Source organism: Cyprinodon tularosa, unplaced genomic scaffold (genome assembly GCF_016077235.1).
Source record: "Cyprinodon tularosa strain WSP-4 unplaced genomic scaffold, ASM1607723v1 ctg341, whole genome shotgun sequence".
In the NCBI taxonomy this organism is placed as follows: Eukaryota; Metazoa; Chordata; class Actinopteri; order Cyprinodontiformes; family Cyprinodontidae; genus Cyprinodon; species Cyprinodon tularosa.
The window spans coordinates 404,081-423,109 of NW_024039054.1; the positions used below are offsets into that span (position 1 = coordinate 404,081).

Genomic DNA, 19,029 nt, shown 5'->3' on the forward strand with positions numbered 1-19,029 from the left:
CCCATTCTTTCACAAATGTTTGTAAAAACAGTCTGCATGCCTAGGTGCTTGAATTTATACACCTGTGGCCATGGAAGTGATTGGAACACCTGATTCCAATAATTTGGATGGGTGAGCAAATACTTTTGGCAATATAGTGTATATGCGCGCTATCTTTGCATTTGAGCAGTTTTACCTTTTTGTTTTTTCATATTTCTGAATTAGTTATATTCATCATGATTGTATTTGATAATGATTATAGGCGTACATCATCAAATACATAACTGAGAAGCTACTGATGTTTGGCCAAATTATGTCTTATTATTATTGATTTAATCCCAGTTTTAGGAGAACTTCCAGAAAGGTTTGCAAGGAGTGGACAGAGGGGATTATCTTGAGGCTAAATGCTAATACCAAAAGCAACATCAGAATTACAGAGGTTATCTCTGAAGTTTGGTACTTATGGAGCACTTTAGATTTAGATAAGATAAAAAGTGATGATTAAAATCATTCAAAACATTGCAATAATTGGTGAATTTATGTAGCATTTTACCAAAAATCATGGAATTAGAAGTTGCTGTTTTTAATTCCCAGCATAATTTAGTGTCCACGGTTTCAAAATAAAAACTTTAATCCCCCCTCTAATGCCATGTTATCCTGCTATGACTGAGCTGACTGCTGGCTCACCCTGAAGTTAGAACATTTCTTGCTGTCATAGGTCATAGAATGTCAATGCTATGACTATTAGGCATTATGCTGCGTCTACGGATTATCAGGGAATTTCGCCTCAGCTGTTTGAATGCATTGCTTTTGGTGGATGTTTTGGAACTATGTTCTTCTGCAGAGCTGCATATTATGTTTGTGCAACTGTAGCATAATCAGAAAATGGTTTTACAGAAGAAAACTTATCTTGCGCCAGTCTTCTGGAAACTGCCTTTTTTATTTCCTGCTGAAATTTTCTGGTGAGAACTACCTTGTGTGTTAACTTAGCTCTGCATTGGTGGCTGCATGATTATGTAGTGCAGTCCTCAGGAGAAGACTGGCCTCTTTGCTGTGCAGCTTTTGACCTGAACTTTCTTCTATACAGCCAAACTCATGAAGAGGTGATGGCCGTTTGCTTTTCGGTCTGACCTGTCAGCAAGAACCGCTGCCGCTATTCTAAAGCAATCAGTTGCTGATTAGATTGTTAGACGGGTTTCAGTTTGAATCAGTCTCAGCCTCACATATGCTACTGATGCTAGACCGCCATCTTGGCTTTTTATTTTTGATGATGTGGAACAGATCATTCAGTTTTACATGAAAAATACAGTAACCATGTTTTTTGCTACCTTTCTAAACTAGAACTGGTTCCCTCATCGGTGGAAAGAATCCAAGTACTGTGATTTAATAACGCAGTGGTAAAGATATAGTTTATAGTGGTAAAAACAAACAGAAAAAGGTATACATCCAGTCCCTAAAGCAATGACGACGCTGCTCTCTGTCTGTGAACCAGTGTTGCATACGTCCTTTGCTCATTTCACAGCTGAGCTCTGCCGCTCCTCTCTCTGACTAAAATAAACATTCACACACCAACGCAGCTTTTGTAAAGTCCAAATTTTCATTGTGTCATTTGCTGTCCTTTTCTTCTCTGTCCGCCTGTCTCTCTGTCTGTCACACACATCTAAATGCACCCTCTCTCTCACACAAACACACACTGATTCACACACAGCCCATCTTCCCTCAGAGCCCCAGCAGCAGCGTCGCAACGCCCACCAGCACATTAAGCACTCCCTCCAGGCGAGGTAGCTGTGCCCTGCAGGATCTGTACATCCCTCCACCTCCAGCAGAGCCTTACACCCCCAGGTGAGCATGAAGAAGAAACACTGAAGAGTGCAGTCGCTACAGTGGCCATGCAAGAATTTGTGTTTCATTGTTTTAGGGTCAAACATCTCAGTAAAGCAACCCACAACACTGACCTATTTTTTGCAGAAATAATAAGCAAAAAAAAGCTGTTTAAAAAGTGCCGTGCAGTACCTATGCTTATCAAAAAAACAGGAAAAAATAAGAAGCAACATTGCTATTTACAGCCAGACCTAACATGATTCACACTTCAGGGAAATCATGTTTTATTGCTTATTATAGTTAAATCGCTATTAACATTTTGAAATGGTCTCATTACTCTGTATTAAATGTGCTCTTTTAAGTGTGAAAAAGTGAATGAAACTATAGATGTACCCATTCTACTTTACCTTTGAGGAAATACCAATTAAGTTTTGTTCTTAGAAACAAACTTCTTGGTTAAATACAAGTTTAAGTCAATTATTTTCTGAATATCTTTGAGCAGAAAAGTAAATATTTAGTGTTTAGGATAGAAGAATGAAGATGACCTTTTTTTCTTTGCAATTAAAAGGTTTGTTGAAAGATGTGGGTATGATTAACTGAATAGCAGTAGACTGATTAGTTGACGGGTAAGAAAGGTGGATAAAGACTGAACAGGATGGTGGCAGGCAGAGGTAGTCTAGGTTGTGACCAGAATCAGAAGCTGTTGAAAACCCAGAGGGGGCAGGGTGATTACAGGAACAGAGGAACACTGGAAAAAGTATAACGTTGCTCAAATAAAAAAATGATGTCCAGATATCGCATCTAAAATATTTGACTCCACAGAATCTGAATTGAATCGCTTGTTATGACCTGATTATATTATGTTGATGCAAACAATAATACTGCATTTGACACTTAAAATCTTTGCCCAGTTCCAAATGATTTTCTAAACATTTCAGTTGATGAACCAAACTAATATATTGACATTGGACCAACCTAATATACTTACTTTTAACTAAATTAACAAGAATTAATGTTTGTATAGAAACCAGTTAATTTAAATATAACCAAATTAGATTTTTCACATATCATTTCACTTTGCTTCAGAAATATTCCATTTCCCATCTTACAAACTCTATACACCCCAGAGAAGTTGCTACCCGCAACCTTGTTGCTGCAAGGCAGCAGCGCTAGCCACTGCGCCACTAACCACTCTAGCATGGTCTGGGATTTGGACTTGATCACGTGCTCTGACTGCCGCAAAGCGCAGTTCACATTTGACTCAAACAAAAAATTATTACCTGCAGGCCATGAATAAATATATACATATTGAAAGAAATCAAAAACTTTGTTTTGGGTCCTTTGTACGTGTATTTAGTTCAGGTTTAATCAAACTGGATGTCTCAAAATCCAAAAAGAATGAGTTACACAATCAAATCAATAATTTTATCTAGTTTAGATTGAAAAGCATTAGTTTGAATGAACAGTTACATGTTACTTTTTTTCAGTGAAGGCAGGTGGTGCACACAATCACTGGGAATGGACTCATGCAGGCCACAAAACAATCAGGCAAAAACTGACTGTGAGAGGCAGGTATAAATAGGTAGAGTAACCACTGGTAGAAATTTGGATGATTACTAGAGAGGCAGGTTTATCTGCTGACTCTAATTAACTTTAAAGCAACTAAACAGAGGCACGCTACATAATTTTTGTATTTTCTTTGGTAGCTAGGTAACATAAAACGAAGCCATTTTTTCATGTACAATATCATTGTCACTTGGAAGAAACAAAATTTGCCAAAGTGAGACAGGAAAACCAAAAACCTTTATTCTTTTTATATCTATATTAATATTGATGGGTTATATTAACTTAAGATTCTTATCGATACATTTATTAGCTATTTAGAGTGTAAAAACCATTTTGCTATATTGAACCATTATAGTTTGGTTGTTTGGGTCTCCTGAAGGATCCTTATGACACCAGAGATTTCATCTGCCCAACTTTGAGACGTTTTGTGGCGAATTTGACAAACTGATCATTTAATATTTGCTGTAAGGAGATGTGATGAGATGAGTTTTTTCTTCTAGTATGAGGATTTTTTAGACAGTAAAGTCCAATTACTGAAACATTTCGACCTAATAAGCAATCTATACAGCTGGAGACTAGATCCTTTATTCCTGGTGAATATTAAGACTGTTCTTTATTTAAAATATGTAGTTGAATTAAAACCCCAGACATACATGAACTAAGATCCATTTTAACTGAGAGCTCAGTTCGTTCACATTTTTAGCCTCTTTTGAAATCTTGGTTTCTTTTTAAGAGACGACAAGGCAAATCTTACAGACGAGGAGTCTCAGTCGGATGGCCGGACCGCAGAGCGATCCGAGTCACCAAACTCCTATCTGGACCAGGAGTGTCGGCGACAATTCCCTCTGGTAGAGGAAGACTCCATACTCTACTGCTATGAGTACGACCAGAATCAGGAGGCCTCGTCAGTACGCAGCGGGAGCACTCCCACCTACGGTAAGAAATCGTGATCGTTACCAGCTCAAAAGTCGCAGAAATAAGCTGTGTGTGGGTTTCTGAGTGTTCTTGAGACATCAGCAGCTGTTTGATGTGTGTGTGTGTGATATTGACATCCCCCTGCGCCTACTTGCTGCAGGCAGGCTCAGGCCCATCTCAATGCCTGTGGAATACAACTGGGTGGGAGATGACGAAGACCTGGCGAAGCTGAGGAGAGAGAGCAGGAGAGGTGAGTGGGAGGCAGTGGGAGAGAGAAAGTAAGGGAGGCAGAGAGGGACATAGGGAAGCTGGGGTGAGGGGGAGGATATCTTATAATACCTGCAACCTCTCCGATCCCTGAGCCAAGAAGTTGAAGCATGAGCTGGACCTGTCAACACTGATAACACGCTGGATATCAGCTCCTGCCTCCTTCTCCTCCATATGTTCAGAATCTATAGCTCCGTTTTTCTCCTTCATCCCCGTCTCTCTCAGTCCTGCTGTTCTCCGTCTGGATATAAAAAGTACACTGTTGCTTTGGCAACGGTTTAACTATATTTTCTTGAGGTTCTTGCATTTCATTGGTGGCTGCTATGCTAGGTGGTTAAAGCTGCATCTCCTTTAAATCTTACCCTGAGAAAGAATTGAGTGACGTGTTAGTGTCCTCTGAGAGAGGTTCTCGCCCCTCTGGGCTTTCCAGACAAAAAAAGTGATGGTGCTATATTTATCTGCTGGAGACCTTTTATACATGTTTTGGGGCCTTTCTGTCTGACAACAGCCTCCTCTCTAGACAGTATAATAATTTGTAGATGATGCAGTGGAGGGTTTTGGAAACATTAGCTGCAGACTGTTTTATATCATTCACACATTGCTCTGTGTTGGCTTAGTTGTTGGGATGGGATTCACTGATTCTCAGTTTAACCTGCTTCCTAATGTTGGCTGGACTTAGTTTTGTTCTTTCAGACAGTAGTCGTCCAGCTTCAGTTCAAAGGCTGATAAATAATGCTACGTTCACACCTAACGCGATTGAAGCAGCAAAAATTGCCTGCTGGTTCATCTTTGATGCTTGTCAACATTAAAATCAAACATCCAGTAAAGTGTCTCCAGATGTGTTTGATTCTTCTGCTGCTCCTGTGTTTAATGGCAGAGAGCGGCTTTGCTATATTTGCTGTGATCATCTCAGCAGTCAGTTCATCCAGATTACCATCCTGCCTTCAAATATTATTTCTCTGTCTGAGCCGCTCAGACCTCCACATACTGGCGGTGCGCTGTCACTGGGAATCCCCAGCAGCAGCTGCCTCAGGGCTGGTTGCCTCTTGGGGGTTTTCCCCTACTGTTGGTGGCAGCTGGAAGTAGATGTTACCTTTTTTCAGGTATGTCGTACACACTGCAGTTACCAGAATAATAAAAGCAAACATATTTTGCCAGCAGGCTCGATATTTTAGGTTAATTTAGGCGTTAATAAACTGTTTCAGGGGAGTGATCATAGCGCTCTGCATCAGCAGCGCTGTGTTTTTTTCCCTGCCAGCTCTCAGATCAGCTTTTTGATTGGTTGATGTGCCTCAGGTGCTTAGAAACTAATGAGGCACTGGTTCAGCTGCACAGATGCTTCAGGATGCACTGATCCTGCTGCTCGAAACATGCTGCAGGATCTTTTTATCTGCCTTGATGTGTGTCAACCATTGACTTTGCATCTAAACCAGCTGCTTTTGCTGCTTCAATCGCATGCGGTGTAAACGTAACATAAATGTTAACTTACGTTTAGCTATATTTGGATCCCTATTAGTCACTGTTAGACTGCAGATCATCTTCCGAGTGTCTGACAGGTTACAGTTACACAGTAAAATTACAGTAAATAAATACCATGATAAAAGCAGACTTTAACAGGTAACATACCTTACAAATTATAAACAAATTAAAACAGTCGTGTCATCTAAATCAATCATCATGCTATGTATACTATATAATACATGCTGTTAACCACTGGTGAGCGGTTAGGGTCTCAAGGCTTTCACTGCTGGCCTAAAATCAATCAGAAACACTAACCTACATTCACAACCTAAACTTTAATTTTCTTCTATCCAACTGTATTAATTTATTCCAAACAATTTATTCTCTTAATTTTGTAGCATTTCTCTTGGCTGCGCTGCTTCCGTTACGTTTATTTAGTTGCTATATTTTTTGTCCAGTCAGATTCAGCCTCTGTTTGTTGCTATGTCAATCAAATCTGCCCAGGACCTTCAGAATCAGCAGTGCTGGCGGATTTTACCTCAACCATTTTAGTGAGGAACATTTTCTTCAACCAATCAGATTTCAGATTTGCCCCACAGGACAAGGGCTCAACCTTATGTTAGCATTTTCTGTCCTCTGATTGGTCAGTTAAAGCAAAATTTTTACAGCCAAGTTAAGGTAGCGACGATCTGTGTTTTAGATTCACCTAAAAAACTTTTCTAGCTTCAATACTAAATGGAGATACTTAGACTTCCTGCACAAAGACAGAAGGATGTGATATATTTTATTTTCATGCTTTATGCTCTATTTTCTCTGGTAATTAGATGCATAATAAATCTGAACGGCTCCTGATGATGTTATCATGAAAGAGCTGTTAATCTATTCTCTAAAACAGGAGCTGGGTCTATTATAATGATGACTTGCACGTTGATATTGTAGCGTGTTTGACAGCAGGTAACTAACTCATGCTTAAACCAAAGCCCAGTGGCAAACCTCTTTATTTATGCATTAAAAACAACCAGGAAATGCTTGTTCCTTTATAAGCAACTGGTGAAACAGTCTTCTAATGGTGCCAATGTTAACACTTACAGCTGCAACCTGCAGAACATAATGTTAGCTTAGGATGAACAGACTACCAACATAAACAACCCTCTTTAACACAAAACTAGGATAAAAGGGTCATTTCCCCATCTTGACATTGCCCAGCAGCTGTTGAGGCTAACTCAGCCTCGCAGAACATTACAATGGCTGCCTGAGTGACTGGTGGAAAAAAGAAGAAATAGAGCTTGGACTGACTGACACAAAGTACTGACCGTAGCCAGTTCATCAGGACCTGTTATTTTGGCCTACAGTTCAGAATTCATGTTTTTCTGAATAAACACTTATTAAACACAAATACATCTCATTGAATATTATTTATTTTCATTAGCAGTTGTTATAGTAGAAAATCTGTCTCAAGCAGGTGGTTGATGCATTTTGGAAACAGGATATGAACCCCTGGTCTAATGCGCCACCTAACGCGACTTCCTTTTTCCTATTATGTAGCACAAACATATAATCCTTATCTTATTTTACAATCTTATTTTTCTCTCTTCTGCAAACGGTTGCACTGTAAGAAAACAATTTCCCACAAGGGATTATTAAAGTAAGTAAATTCTGATTCCTGAAGTCCTTTTGCATAATTCAAATGAACCATTTTAATCTAGATTAATCCCAAGATTACAGTGAGATTAATCTAGATTAAAAAAATTGTCTATACCCATCACTAATATATATATATATATATATATATATATATATATATATATATATATATATATATATATATATATATATATATATATATTTTTTTTTTTTTTTTAGAAGTGGACTAGATGTGCTTCCCATCCTTATAAGCAAGCCTAGGTGTAATGTCCCACTGAGATGCACTGAGAAATGGATGCTTTTCTGCCTGTGAACTGGTGAAATATGGGATTTCTTTTACATCAGCTTGACTGGTTGTGTCATAATTTCCTCACACAAATATTCTATACCACCTAATTAGTCTACTGTTTGCTTAGACAGGTGAGTTTGAAACTGTCGTGGCTTCAGTTAACTGACTTTATTCCCCCAGCAGGCTGACATCCATCACACATGGCTTTTTTTACGTGTTCAGTCCAGAGTTGGTTTTTTCTCTTTTCCCTGCAGAGAATTCCCTCCTGCGCTTCCCAAGTGAGGACAAACCCTGTGCAGAGAGCTTCATTTTGGGCCGCAGTCTGAGTCAGAACAGGAGGAAGATGGAGCGAGGGAGCAGCCCCACTCACTACACACTTGTTCCCGCCCTGGAAGTCGCCATGTCCACGTCCAGCTCCGACTCTGCGTCACTTTACCATGTGAGTCCCTCTCAGAAGAAAGAAGTAGCAATAGAACAACCATCAGGAGCATGATCTGTTATATGCCATAAGTCTATAATCAGATTTTATATTATAATCTTTTTATTTTAAGGTGTTTGAACGCTCCTCGATGCTGACAAGGTCTAAGAAGAAAAAACAAGGTAGAAACAAATTTGGTCTGATTTTACAACTTGTTTAGACAAGCTTAATTGTTTTTTTTTTCCTTCTCTGCTTCCCTGTAGCTGCCAGCCCGATGGCTTCCATCAGTAAACGAAGGATTTCCTGCAGGGACCTGGGTCAGGGGGACTGCCAGGGCTGGCTATGGAAGAAGAAGGATGCTAAAACCTATTTTTCCCAGAAGTGGAAGAAGTACTGGTTCATCCTAAAGGACACGTGCCTTTACTGGTACATGAACGAAGAGGTGATCAGGAGGATTGTTTTTATTTCTATAACATTGACAGAGATCTTGATTTAAATGATGTTGCTTGGATGTAACTACCTTTGATTGTCTCAGGATGAGAAGGCTGAGGGATTCGTGAGCCTCCCAGAATTCAGGATCGATCGTGCCACTGAATGCAGAAGAAAGTAGTGAGTATAATTTAATATATCATGCTGCGCTGAGATATGATTTTTTTTATTTTGCATCAGATTGAAACAAATACTTGTGTCTTGGTTGCTTCTCATAAAGCCATCAGCAGGAAATGATGGCATACATTTTTACATTCTTCCATAAAGCTTTTATATTGTCCTGTTATATTTCTGTCTTTCCAGTTGTGTGCTCGCACGTTTAGATTTGTGTTTCGAATTGAAAAAAGATGTGTAAAAGTGGTGAAAAAATAAAAGCAATTATTGCAGAAGGTTAATGTAGTTACATACAAACACAATGACTCATTTAGAAGTGAAAAATGAGAGCAAGGCGCCCGAAGTCAGAAAGATCAGTTCTGAGAGCAAAAGCTTTATAGGTGCATAGCCATTTTTTATATTTATACACTAGGAGGTGTTCTGTGCAGTGAGCTGAGCTGAGTATAAAGCCGAGCTTCTGAGCGGTGCAGATCAGTTGCTAAAAGAACCAGTTTGTTTTACCAGGATAAACCATCATGCTCTGCCTCACATACCTGCTCACCGATCGGAGGAAGTGGGCATATTATTTTTTGGGCAGGTACGGAGTGAACAGCTTAGGAACCTCCTGTATCATTATTATTATTATTATGAATACCACTTATGTCCATGAGTTGGATGAAGAAATAGCATTTTAAGAGTATTAAAAGCTCGAAAAAGTTGATTAAGCATCATGTAGGTCTGTAAAGTCAGGCTACTTTTAACTCAATAGGATATTCACTTTTTATTCCAAAACGCCCAACAATATATCAAACACCTCAAAGCATGAAGATAAGAGACTTAGACAGATTTTATTTGTCATTTTGTACACACAAGTGTAAACAAAAATTAATTTCATTAAGTACAGCTCTCTAGACTATTTCATTTTTTAAAGTGCAGTCTTGATAAGGTAAGCAGCAGTGATAAAAACATTTTAATGAAAAACAGTAATGTAAACATATGAGTGTATAGTTAAAGTTCTAACATTCAGGGTTTGTTTTATATGAACTAAACTTTAAACCAATGAATTAAAGGGATATAGTATTGCTAAGAAATTCATGTGTGAGATATTAGCCAGTGCTTATGTCGTAGTGGCAGATTTATATGTTTCCTAATGAAACAGAAATGTTAAAAAGAAAAGTCTGCTTTAGGCCAGCTTTCATATGTTAATGATGCTGTACTGCATGACCTTGTTTGTGCTCTCACATATAATTAAACTTCTCTTTCAGTGCTTTCAAGGCTTGCCATCCCAAGATAAAGACCTTTTACTTTGCTGCGGAAAATGTAGATGACATGTCCCGGTGAGTATCCGAGGCTTTGGTAGCCATGCTGCAAACTCCTCCAGTGCTCCATTTCAATCCCTCTCTTGTCCAAGAACTGAACTGCCTCATTAAACCTCCCACTCTCATCAAAATGGGTAGAAAAGAAAGAAATGTAAGCTTTGGAAAAATCACAAAATCATTTACGGTATGCGTCACCAAGTGTTACTCCCCCACAGGTGGCTGAGTCGACTCAGTATGGCAGTTGCAGGATACTCTGAGCAGGAGAAAATACGTCAGGAACAAGGTGAGATTAGTCACAGCCTTTTCATCAAGCTGCAAAGAAAGATGTTTGTTAGGGTTAAAGAGCTGCTAAGATAAAGTTCGGACGTCAGCTGGTGAAAGATGTCAAATTTAATAGGGGTCATAGATGAAGTCTGGTTACACTGCAAAAAAGAAATAATTAAGTAATTTTTCATGAAATACATGTATTTACCCTTTGTTGTAGAAGGTAAGTAAGACAGTATGCCAATAGAATAAGATGATTTAAAATAATAAAAAAAAAAAGATCCATTTTCCTATTTAAGTGCATAATATCACAAAAAAGTAAAGTTAATGTTTGTTTAATTTAAATGACTGATTATTATTATTATAGCTTGCTTCATAAACACAGGACCCCCACATCCGATTTTCCTAAAATGTTTCAAGGTTCCACCGTACCTGCTGTCAGTACTTAAACTAATCCACAAAGTAATTCCACAGCTGGAGACACTTACTGTTGTTGTTATGTTTTATTCATATCTCCTTATAGGTTGTATCCTTCTTTCTGCTCTTGACTGTTTTGGCAGTTGATCATGTCTTGATTTATTCATTATCATTAAGTTTTATTTAACTTTCAAATTTTAACTTTGGAACGCTTCCAAAACAAAAAAATCCTTCATCAACCTTTTTTCTCAAAAAGTGGAAGTAATAAAAGGGAATCATTGATTTAATTAACATTAACTTCATTATGCTGTGGAAATGTGCTATATATTTTAGGGGATCTGTTTGGTTTTCACATCCAGCAGGTTATTTCTGCTCCAAGCTGAGGCGGGCTGGTTATTTTTGTCCTTCATATAGCTTAGTGTTGTTTGGCTTCTAACAGGCCGACAGGAAGTAAGGCTATTTAAAGGTGCCTACATGCAAACCCTGCTATGGTGGGTGTGTGAGAACTATTTTGTCTTTGGAGGGGGCGCATTTGGTCATTTTTTCTTTTTATTAGATACATAACACGTCCAGAAGATTTCACAGGAAGTTCTCACACCTTATATCTGTCCATCTTCATATTCAGAGCACCTTTTAAGGACTCTAGTCCTCTCCCAGTCTACAGATGTACTTTGCATGTAGCTTATTTTAACTCTGACTGTAGGCTCTGACATAAGGATGTGATTTTTTGCAGATTACTGGAGTGAGAGTGATCATGAGGACATGGAGATGCCCCCGGTGCCAAAACGGGACAGTCCACCACCACCTTATGACACCTATCCAAGAGCGGCCTCCGTGAGTTTTCTGTCTGGTGTTTCAGTAGATGCTGCCGTTGTCCTTCTGTGTGGTACCAACATGTTCATCTGTGTTTGTAGGTAAGCCCCTACCTGGAGCCAAAGCGTAGCCATCTCTCCTCTTCGGACACGTTCCAGTCCCGTTCCTCACACGAGGAGTTCCACTCGGAGCCTCAGGAAAGCAACAGCAACAACAGCATCTCCCCCGGGCCGAAGGCCAGCAGCCACAGGAACTCATGGCAGGACCAGTTGGAAGGCAACTCCAGGATGCACTATCTGCAGACCTATCCTGTGGAGGAACCCATGCAGTCTGAGGACAGGGATCAGCTGGCCATGGAGTATCGCAGGCAGTCCACTTTACCAGCGCAGCGCAGCCTGCTGCAGGAGCAGTACAGGGCCCTGCCTCTGCCCCTCAGGGCAAGCATCGACTCCGACGCCGGAGGGAAACCTCGCAGTTTCACGCTCCCCAGGGACAGCGGGCTGCATGCTATCCTCGCTGCTGCTGCCGCGTCGGATCAGAGAGAGACCCAGAACTACCAAATGGACCGAGCCAGGGACACAGGTCAGACTCTCAACGTCTAGACAGTACATTTGACCTTTCATTGACCTCCTGATGCCTGAATTTGCATGTATGCACATCAAAAAACAAACAAAAAAATCTATAGAAATTGAAGTATAAAGGCAATTTGTGACAATAGTTATTATGGTGAATAATAAAATACTGAGACCAAGCAGAAATAAGTGCCTGCAAAAAGTATCTTGGCTATTTGTGTAATACAAAGGGTTTGATGCATATTTGCAACAACAGGCATCAAAAGGTCTAACCCCCAGATTCCACATCCTGTCACTGCTCTGCTCTGCTCACGTACACTGTGCGGAATACTTGTCTGTTATGTTAATCAATGAGAACTGTTGCACATACTCCTCCGAACATTACTGTCCACGTATGTTCTGGCTGGTTTATGCTCAGAAACTGGGTCGTCTGCTTGTGTTTCGCACTCAAGCAGATACCCCTACCTTCCGCAGACACTCTGCTGCACCTCTCCAAAGCTGTAGGTGACTGCAGACAGTGCTGCAGAAAGGCACTGTCTGGTCAAATCTACATCCACTACTGCACTATGCGTATTTCCTGTTTGGTACCTTACCGGCTTGTTTTGTTTATATGACCGGCGCTGTGGAAACGACTTGTGAAGATGGACCAGCTAGAAGAGCGAGGTACGCGAGAACGCTGGGACCCTTTTTCCACCTGGATCCCCGCTCTTTTTCACCCTCATCTCCCTACGTTGTTGCACAAACTTGCCCCATGTGTTTTTCCACTACCTCACCGCCTAGGCCGTATCTAGACCCACAGCTAGTTCGTGATTGTCCCTCTTGCGTTGTGGCGTGGAATAGCATAGCACAGACCACACTTCAAAATTGGGCATAAATCAAAAATATCTGCGTCATACCTGCGACAAGCTCACTGCGACACAATGCTGTGGGAGTATAACCAGCCCTTTCTAAGTCCTTCACCGTCAAAATATGGAGCCCAGCTATTATTTGCTCTGTTCCAGTCTGGCCAGGTCCACAATTGCAATCGCACCAAACAGGAAAAAGAATGGCGAAAAGATCCAGTTTGTCAAATTAAAATATAGTAACGACAGCTCGTTAACTACAAATTAGAGCATAATTCTTATATATATTCCCCAAAACTAAAACCGTTTAATTAAAATTTTGGATGCAGACTACTGATACTTCAAAATACCAGGAATTAGTTTTCTCATCTTAAAAAATTATCTTATACAGAGAGGCTTAAAAGTTTTGTCAAATCCAGTCACAACAGCTTCCAAGAGCACCTCTCACAGCTTCAAAAGAAACTTCTCATTGGAGGCATGGATGAAGAGAAGCTGAGATTGGAAGCAGAGAACAAACATAGTTCATAAAAACCAATTTTGTATGATCCTAGTTATCTCTGTTACAAAAATCCACAACAAAAAGAAAATATTTAGGCAAAAGCTGCACATATGATGGATGCTGGTGGGGAATCCTGTTCTAACGTGTCGAAAAATTTGGGAAACTTTCCTTTTATAATAATTTTAAATAAAACTAGTGGTTCAGTTATGGAATATAAGGTATTTGTTTTTAACTTATAAATTAAATAATTAAAAGGTACATCTGAAAACATTAAACTTATCGGCATTATTTTGATATGGGCTTTGAAAAGTGAGTCGCAATATAATTATGTCGATGTTATGATTTTTGTTGTTTACCATTACAGAAAAAAAAGATGTTTTGGCGTTTATTATTTTGCAAATTTACAGCCTTCAATTGGCTATAAAGTAGGTATGAAGTTGAAAAATAATGCTTTTCTATCATTAGAACTAAACAGCAGTTACGCTATTCCAGAAAAAAGCCGAAAAAACGAAAAAATCGTTATAGCTCTGCGAAAGTAAAGAGTGTGTTGATTAAAGCCTTCAGTCAGTGTGAAGATGACGTGAGGAGCTTTTTTAAATTACAGCTCCTAACGATGTTTATAAAGTATTTTTGCCGCACAAAATTAGCAAATCCCAGCAACATTTAGCCTTCAGTGGAGCTTCGTCTGTAGGAACGCTGTCGTTGAATCAGTGGCTCTGCGCCATCGTCTCTGTGTTCCTGCTCAAGTTGGTCATAGTCGTTGTGTGGATACATGTTCACGTTGCCGTACAGTTATAACTAACACGCTACTGACTTTTACAAACAAATTAGTTACAGCGCTAGTTACTGGAAAAGTAACGTGATTACTGTAACACATCACCCATTAAGGCATTTGTCCCAACACTGATCAGAAAGGGTCAAATAAAAAGGCTATTGTAGATATTTCCAATAAAAACTTACAAAATGTCTCTTTAACCTAATAGGCAGACAGACCTGTAACTTCCAGGTCTAGAGCCCCTGAAAGCAACCGAGCTTTTCTGCAACAATAAGAACTAAAGTTCAGGTCAAGTAAAGCCCTTTAAAGCAGGGCTTTCCTAACTTTTCTATGCCACGACCCCCTAGACAGCATTACCGTTTGGGAGTGGACCCCCCCAGTCCTCCATTTCTAAATTAACAGACATTGCTACAAAAGACGAATCCATTACTAGAAGGTAGCTCTTAGTTCTATCGATATTCACTTTTTGTGATGTTTTTTTAGCATAAGAATATTAACTAACATCTTTTCAACACTATTGTTTATTCCCACGTAATGCATACAGGTACCAGACCAATGTCATTGTCTGCTTGTAAACATGTTCTGCATTTTGTTTTGATAATCTTAAAGGTTAAAAAAAAGCCAGACTCACATGAATATGTTATTAGAAAAGGCCTTTCAGCCAAAGTGGGACTGAAATTTGAGGTTACAAATCTAAACTCAGGTAAAGTTATATTCAATAGTGATGTTTTGAAATTGTACCTTTTTTCACTTTTTCTCCAATTTCTCAGAGGCCCCTTTTCTTGCTCCTTTAGTAAATCACTGCTTTAAAGCGTTTTATAAAAGAGGGGAAAGACAATCTGTGGTGTTTGTATTGGTAGCATATTGGACCCCGGTTAAAGGTAATCAGAGTTCATTCATTCTAGGGTCGACCGTAATGACACGATGCATGCTGATGAAAATATTTTCTAATTATAACAGCAGTGAGATCCTTCAGCTTGATTTGAGTGCACGCGGCCTCATCTCCATTCATCATCGGGGATCCTTTTAAACTGGAGACATTCAGTCAAAGCCAGTGAATGTCAAAGGTTTAATGTTCACTGTTATTCCTTTACTGGGTTCGATTTGAAGCTGTCCTGTTTGCCATCTCTACTAAACCTTCAGGGCGTTTGTCTACGGAAGATCAAACTCTGCTTCTTGTTTAAGACTGACAGTCCGCTCTCCTTCTTTCTCTCTGCTCGTTCCCTCTCTTTCCTTTGGCTTTTGATTATGCTTGATCCAGATGCCTTTGTACCCTTTCAGCTCCGGGTGGAAACCGAGGCAAAAAGGGAATCCTTTCAGTCTGGGTTAATATTGAAGTCTGAACAAGATAAAGAAAAACTCCCTGGAGGGGCCCCGGGTTCCTGTGCCCGTTTATGTATCCGTTTCTCCAACGTTTCCCATGGAGATGAGAGGAACGCTAAATTAAATCTTTTACATTTCAAAGGACAGCCCCAAAAACTTACCCCCCCAATTCCAACTAAAAAAAGGGACCTCACAGCATACCTCAGAATGCAGTGTGTCTATCAGACCAGAAGAGAGTGCTGTAAGTTAACAGGAAACAATACGAGTAGTTACGTTTTCAGATATATTACCACCTATTTAGCTCTATGATACAGTAAGTATCCTCTTCACAGTAAGAAGTACAAAGTATGTATGACATTCATGCTCATATTTAGCGACAAAACCAATAAATAAGTGCATAAACAAACTTTTGCCCAGCTCAAATATAAAATGTAACCCCCATTATGTTAAGAAGGAAAAATTTAAACAAAATTAAACAGAAATTATTTTTTATCATGCTCTTTGTTCACTGACGTTATCTTAAAACAAATTAGGTTTTCAATGAATTAGTTAAGAATGAAGGTGGATGGTTTCACTGGATTTCATTTAGGGGTTTCAAAGTGATGCCACACTTTTATTTACACTTTTATTTATTTTAACAGTATCAACATTTATGCACCTATTTGTGTCGGTGCTTACTTATTTTGACTTTATTTATTGTGGAAAATGCATATATTAATTAACATTTGCATCAAACACGGCTGTAAATATGCCAGATTACAGCACAACTGCTAGTTTCCACACACATTAAAAAATCAGTTTGCACCAGCAAAAACATCATAAATCACTTATCGATATGTACTTTGAAAGTGGGATTTGTTTGTAAGTATCTAGTTGAGTTAGTTCCTTCCCATTTTTTTACTTTCAGTTTGATGAGTCAGCGGTGCAGGTCCATTCAAAACTTTAATGAACTGTTTAAACAAACTAAATGTTAAAAGTTTGACAAATTTTATGTATCTATAATACTGCAGTGATTAAATTAGAGTGTTTTTTGTTTTTTTTATCCCATCTTTTAGCTACCTTTTTTTAAAAAAAAGGCATTCTCTGATTTGAGCACTGTGCCAGAAGGAAGAGACCAAGAAGATATGCAGACTGCTTTACTCGATATGTGAAAAGATGATGGAGTGCATCAACATCCACGCAGCATTCAGGGTCATAAACAGACTTGACCTGTTTTAAATTTAGCATATTAAAATTCACTTTTTTTTCTAATTTCCTCAACATGTTATTGAATGTCAGCGTGGGTTTCAGACTTAAATGGATCCACGACTAGTTGAACATTTTGGCCTAAAATATAGTACGTTTTTTTACAGCTGGATCCCTTTAAGCCTGGATACTTAAATTCATCGACTAAAGCCAGCTTCACACCTCCAGTGAAGAAGTGTTCTTATTAAAATGGCTGTTTAAAAAAAATCATGTGGAAGTTTTCTTTGCATTTAGTTGGAGGCAGGATTTTGTGACCAAGTAGTGAATACTAGTGAATATTATTTGTAAAGTTTTGTAGATTAGGATTATTTTTATTGGGGGTGTAAACAGTCTGCTTCTTTGTGCTGTTCTGTTTTCCAAGGTCTTGGGCGTGAATGCAGAATGCAAACAGATTCGTTGGTGGATTTGTACCGAGCTCTGGAGCAGACCAGTCTGTCCAGCTCTACTGACCACAGATCAGCTGGTCGGCTTGAGTACAAACGCTCCTTCGTCCGCAGATCTAACGACCCCCTTTTAAACGACAAGCTCCACCGCCTGCGGATCCTGCAGAGCTCACTGAAGGTACTGAGGGAATCTCATTTGTATCCATTTGTGCTGTATTTGCCTACCAGTAATTCATACTTTTTGTTTCCCTGCAGAATGTTCCTCTTCAGGACACAAACCGGTCACTGGGGTTTTTAGGTTAACCCCCCCCCCCCAGCTTTGCCTCTTGCTTGTGCCTCAGATTTGGAGTCAAAGGCACCAAACACATCTTTAACCTCCTCAGCCGTCCATTGATCAGATTTTTTTTTCTTCTTTCTACTACTTCTCTGAAAAGCAGCAAAAAAAGCAAAAACGATGTCACTTTTTGCCTCTTTTCATCCTCAAGGAGGCAGGAATCAAAACCAATTAATAAACTATCTGAAAGCACTTTTGGCCATTTAAAAGATTAATTTGTAAGCTTTTTAAAATCATCACCTCCATGCATGGCGGCCCCTCCCACCTCTCCCATTTCTGTTGCATTGTTTTAAACCTTTATCCCGGACAGCCGCTCCACGCCTGGCTTCATCGTGCATGTGCATTTGATCCACAGTTACGTTTGTTCTGTGAGTGTACAGGGTGTCGTATATTTAATGCTACATTGCTAAAGCGGTGATCACACCATGTTTTATTATTCTTTGGCTACCTATTTAATCTGTACATCAAGTGCTGTGCCTCAGTGATAGTGAATGTACATTGTACCTTTTTAAAAACAAGAGTTGAGAGAAGATTTAGAGAGAAAGCCATTTCCTCAACAGAGGCACAAACATGTAACGTCTGGCAATAATGAACTATCTCTGTAAATGACCATGGAGTGATAAGAATAGTTGTCTATTTTTGTATGCATGCTGTCTACCTGATTGTTTGTATGGCAGTTTTGTAATTCAAAGTGGGTTTGGTTCAGATAATGCTGGTGTTTTCTCTCTCATCCTTCCACCCACATCACTTTCACACAACCAGTGCGGTGTGTTTTCTCTAGTTGTTATAGACACTGGCCCAGAAATGTGATTTTTTTTTCTTCCAATTTTAACCATGAAAGATCTATAAAAAAAAAAAGAAAAAAAGAAGTATTTAGTATATGTTTAATGGGGAAGCATGCTCTGTAAGACTAAAGTACATTACCATGCCATTTTGAAAAAGACTCATATTGCACACCTGGGCCATACTGTAGCCACTTATTGTTTTTTTTATTGATTAAAGTATGGTACAGGCATAAACGAGGCTCGTTGTTTTATCTTCTTCAGGTAACAGGATGATAATGGATTATATGAAGAAATGTCATTTTAAGGTACACTCATGTCACTCCAAAGCCTTACCTCCTCATACATATAGTAAAAGAAAATATGCTGAGAGTTGGGCGCAGTCTAGGCTGTGGTTGACAGCAGCACACTCGCTCTAACAAAGACATAAACAAGGCAAGTAGAGCAATCCCAGCAATGATTGTTTTTGTGACAGATCAGTTGGATCTCTGACCGTCTTCACAAAAGTCGGAGAAAGAA

At 39.3% G+C, this 19,029-nt stretch overlaps 1 protein-coding gene across 6 annotated transcripts in view; it reads left to right on the plus strand.

Moving 5' to 3' along the window:
• The window catches only part of LOC119789588 (connector enhancer of kinase suppressor of ras 2-like), a 69,275-nt gene extending 50,528 nt beyond the window's left edge, over nt 1-18,747 (plus strand). For 2 of the 6 annotated variants that reach the window (XM_038294530.1, XM_038294532.1), the window contains exons 10-22: nt 1,688-1,821; nt 4,100-4,302; nt 4,442-4,531; nt 8,197-8,381; nt 8,494-8,542; nt 8,624-8,802; nt 8,896-8,969; nt 10,208-10,279; nt 10,477-10,544; nt 11,676-11,776; nt 11,857-12,337; nt 17,373-17,572; nt 17,650-18,747. In XM_038294530.1, the coding sequence (XP_038150458.1) occupies nt 1,688-1,821; nt 4,100-4,302; nt 4,442-4,531; nt 8,197-8,381; nt 8,494-8,542; nt 8,624-8,802; nt 8,896-8,969; nt 10,208-10,279; nt 10,477-10,544; nt 11,676-11,776; nt 11,857-12,337; nt 17,373-17,572; nt 17,650-17,697 (1,884 nt within the window). In that variant the 3' untranslated portion in view covers nt 17,698-18,747. The remainder of the gene's footprint in view (nt 1-1,687; nt 1,822-4,099; nt 4,303-4,441; nt 4,532-8,196; nt 8,382-8,493; nt 8,543-8,623; nt 8,803-8,895; nt 8,970-10,207; nt 10,280-10,476; nt 10,545-11,675; nt 11,777-11,856; nt 12,338-17,372; nt 17,573-17,649) is intronic. The other 4 variants (XM_038294531.1, XM_038294533.1, XM_038294534.1 and 1 more) reach the window with 2 other exon arrangements.
• Nucleotides 18,748-19,029: the final 282 nt, after the last annotated feature.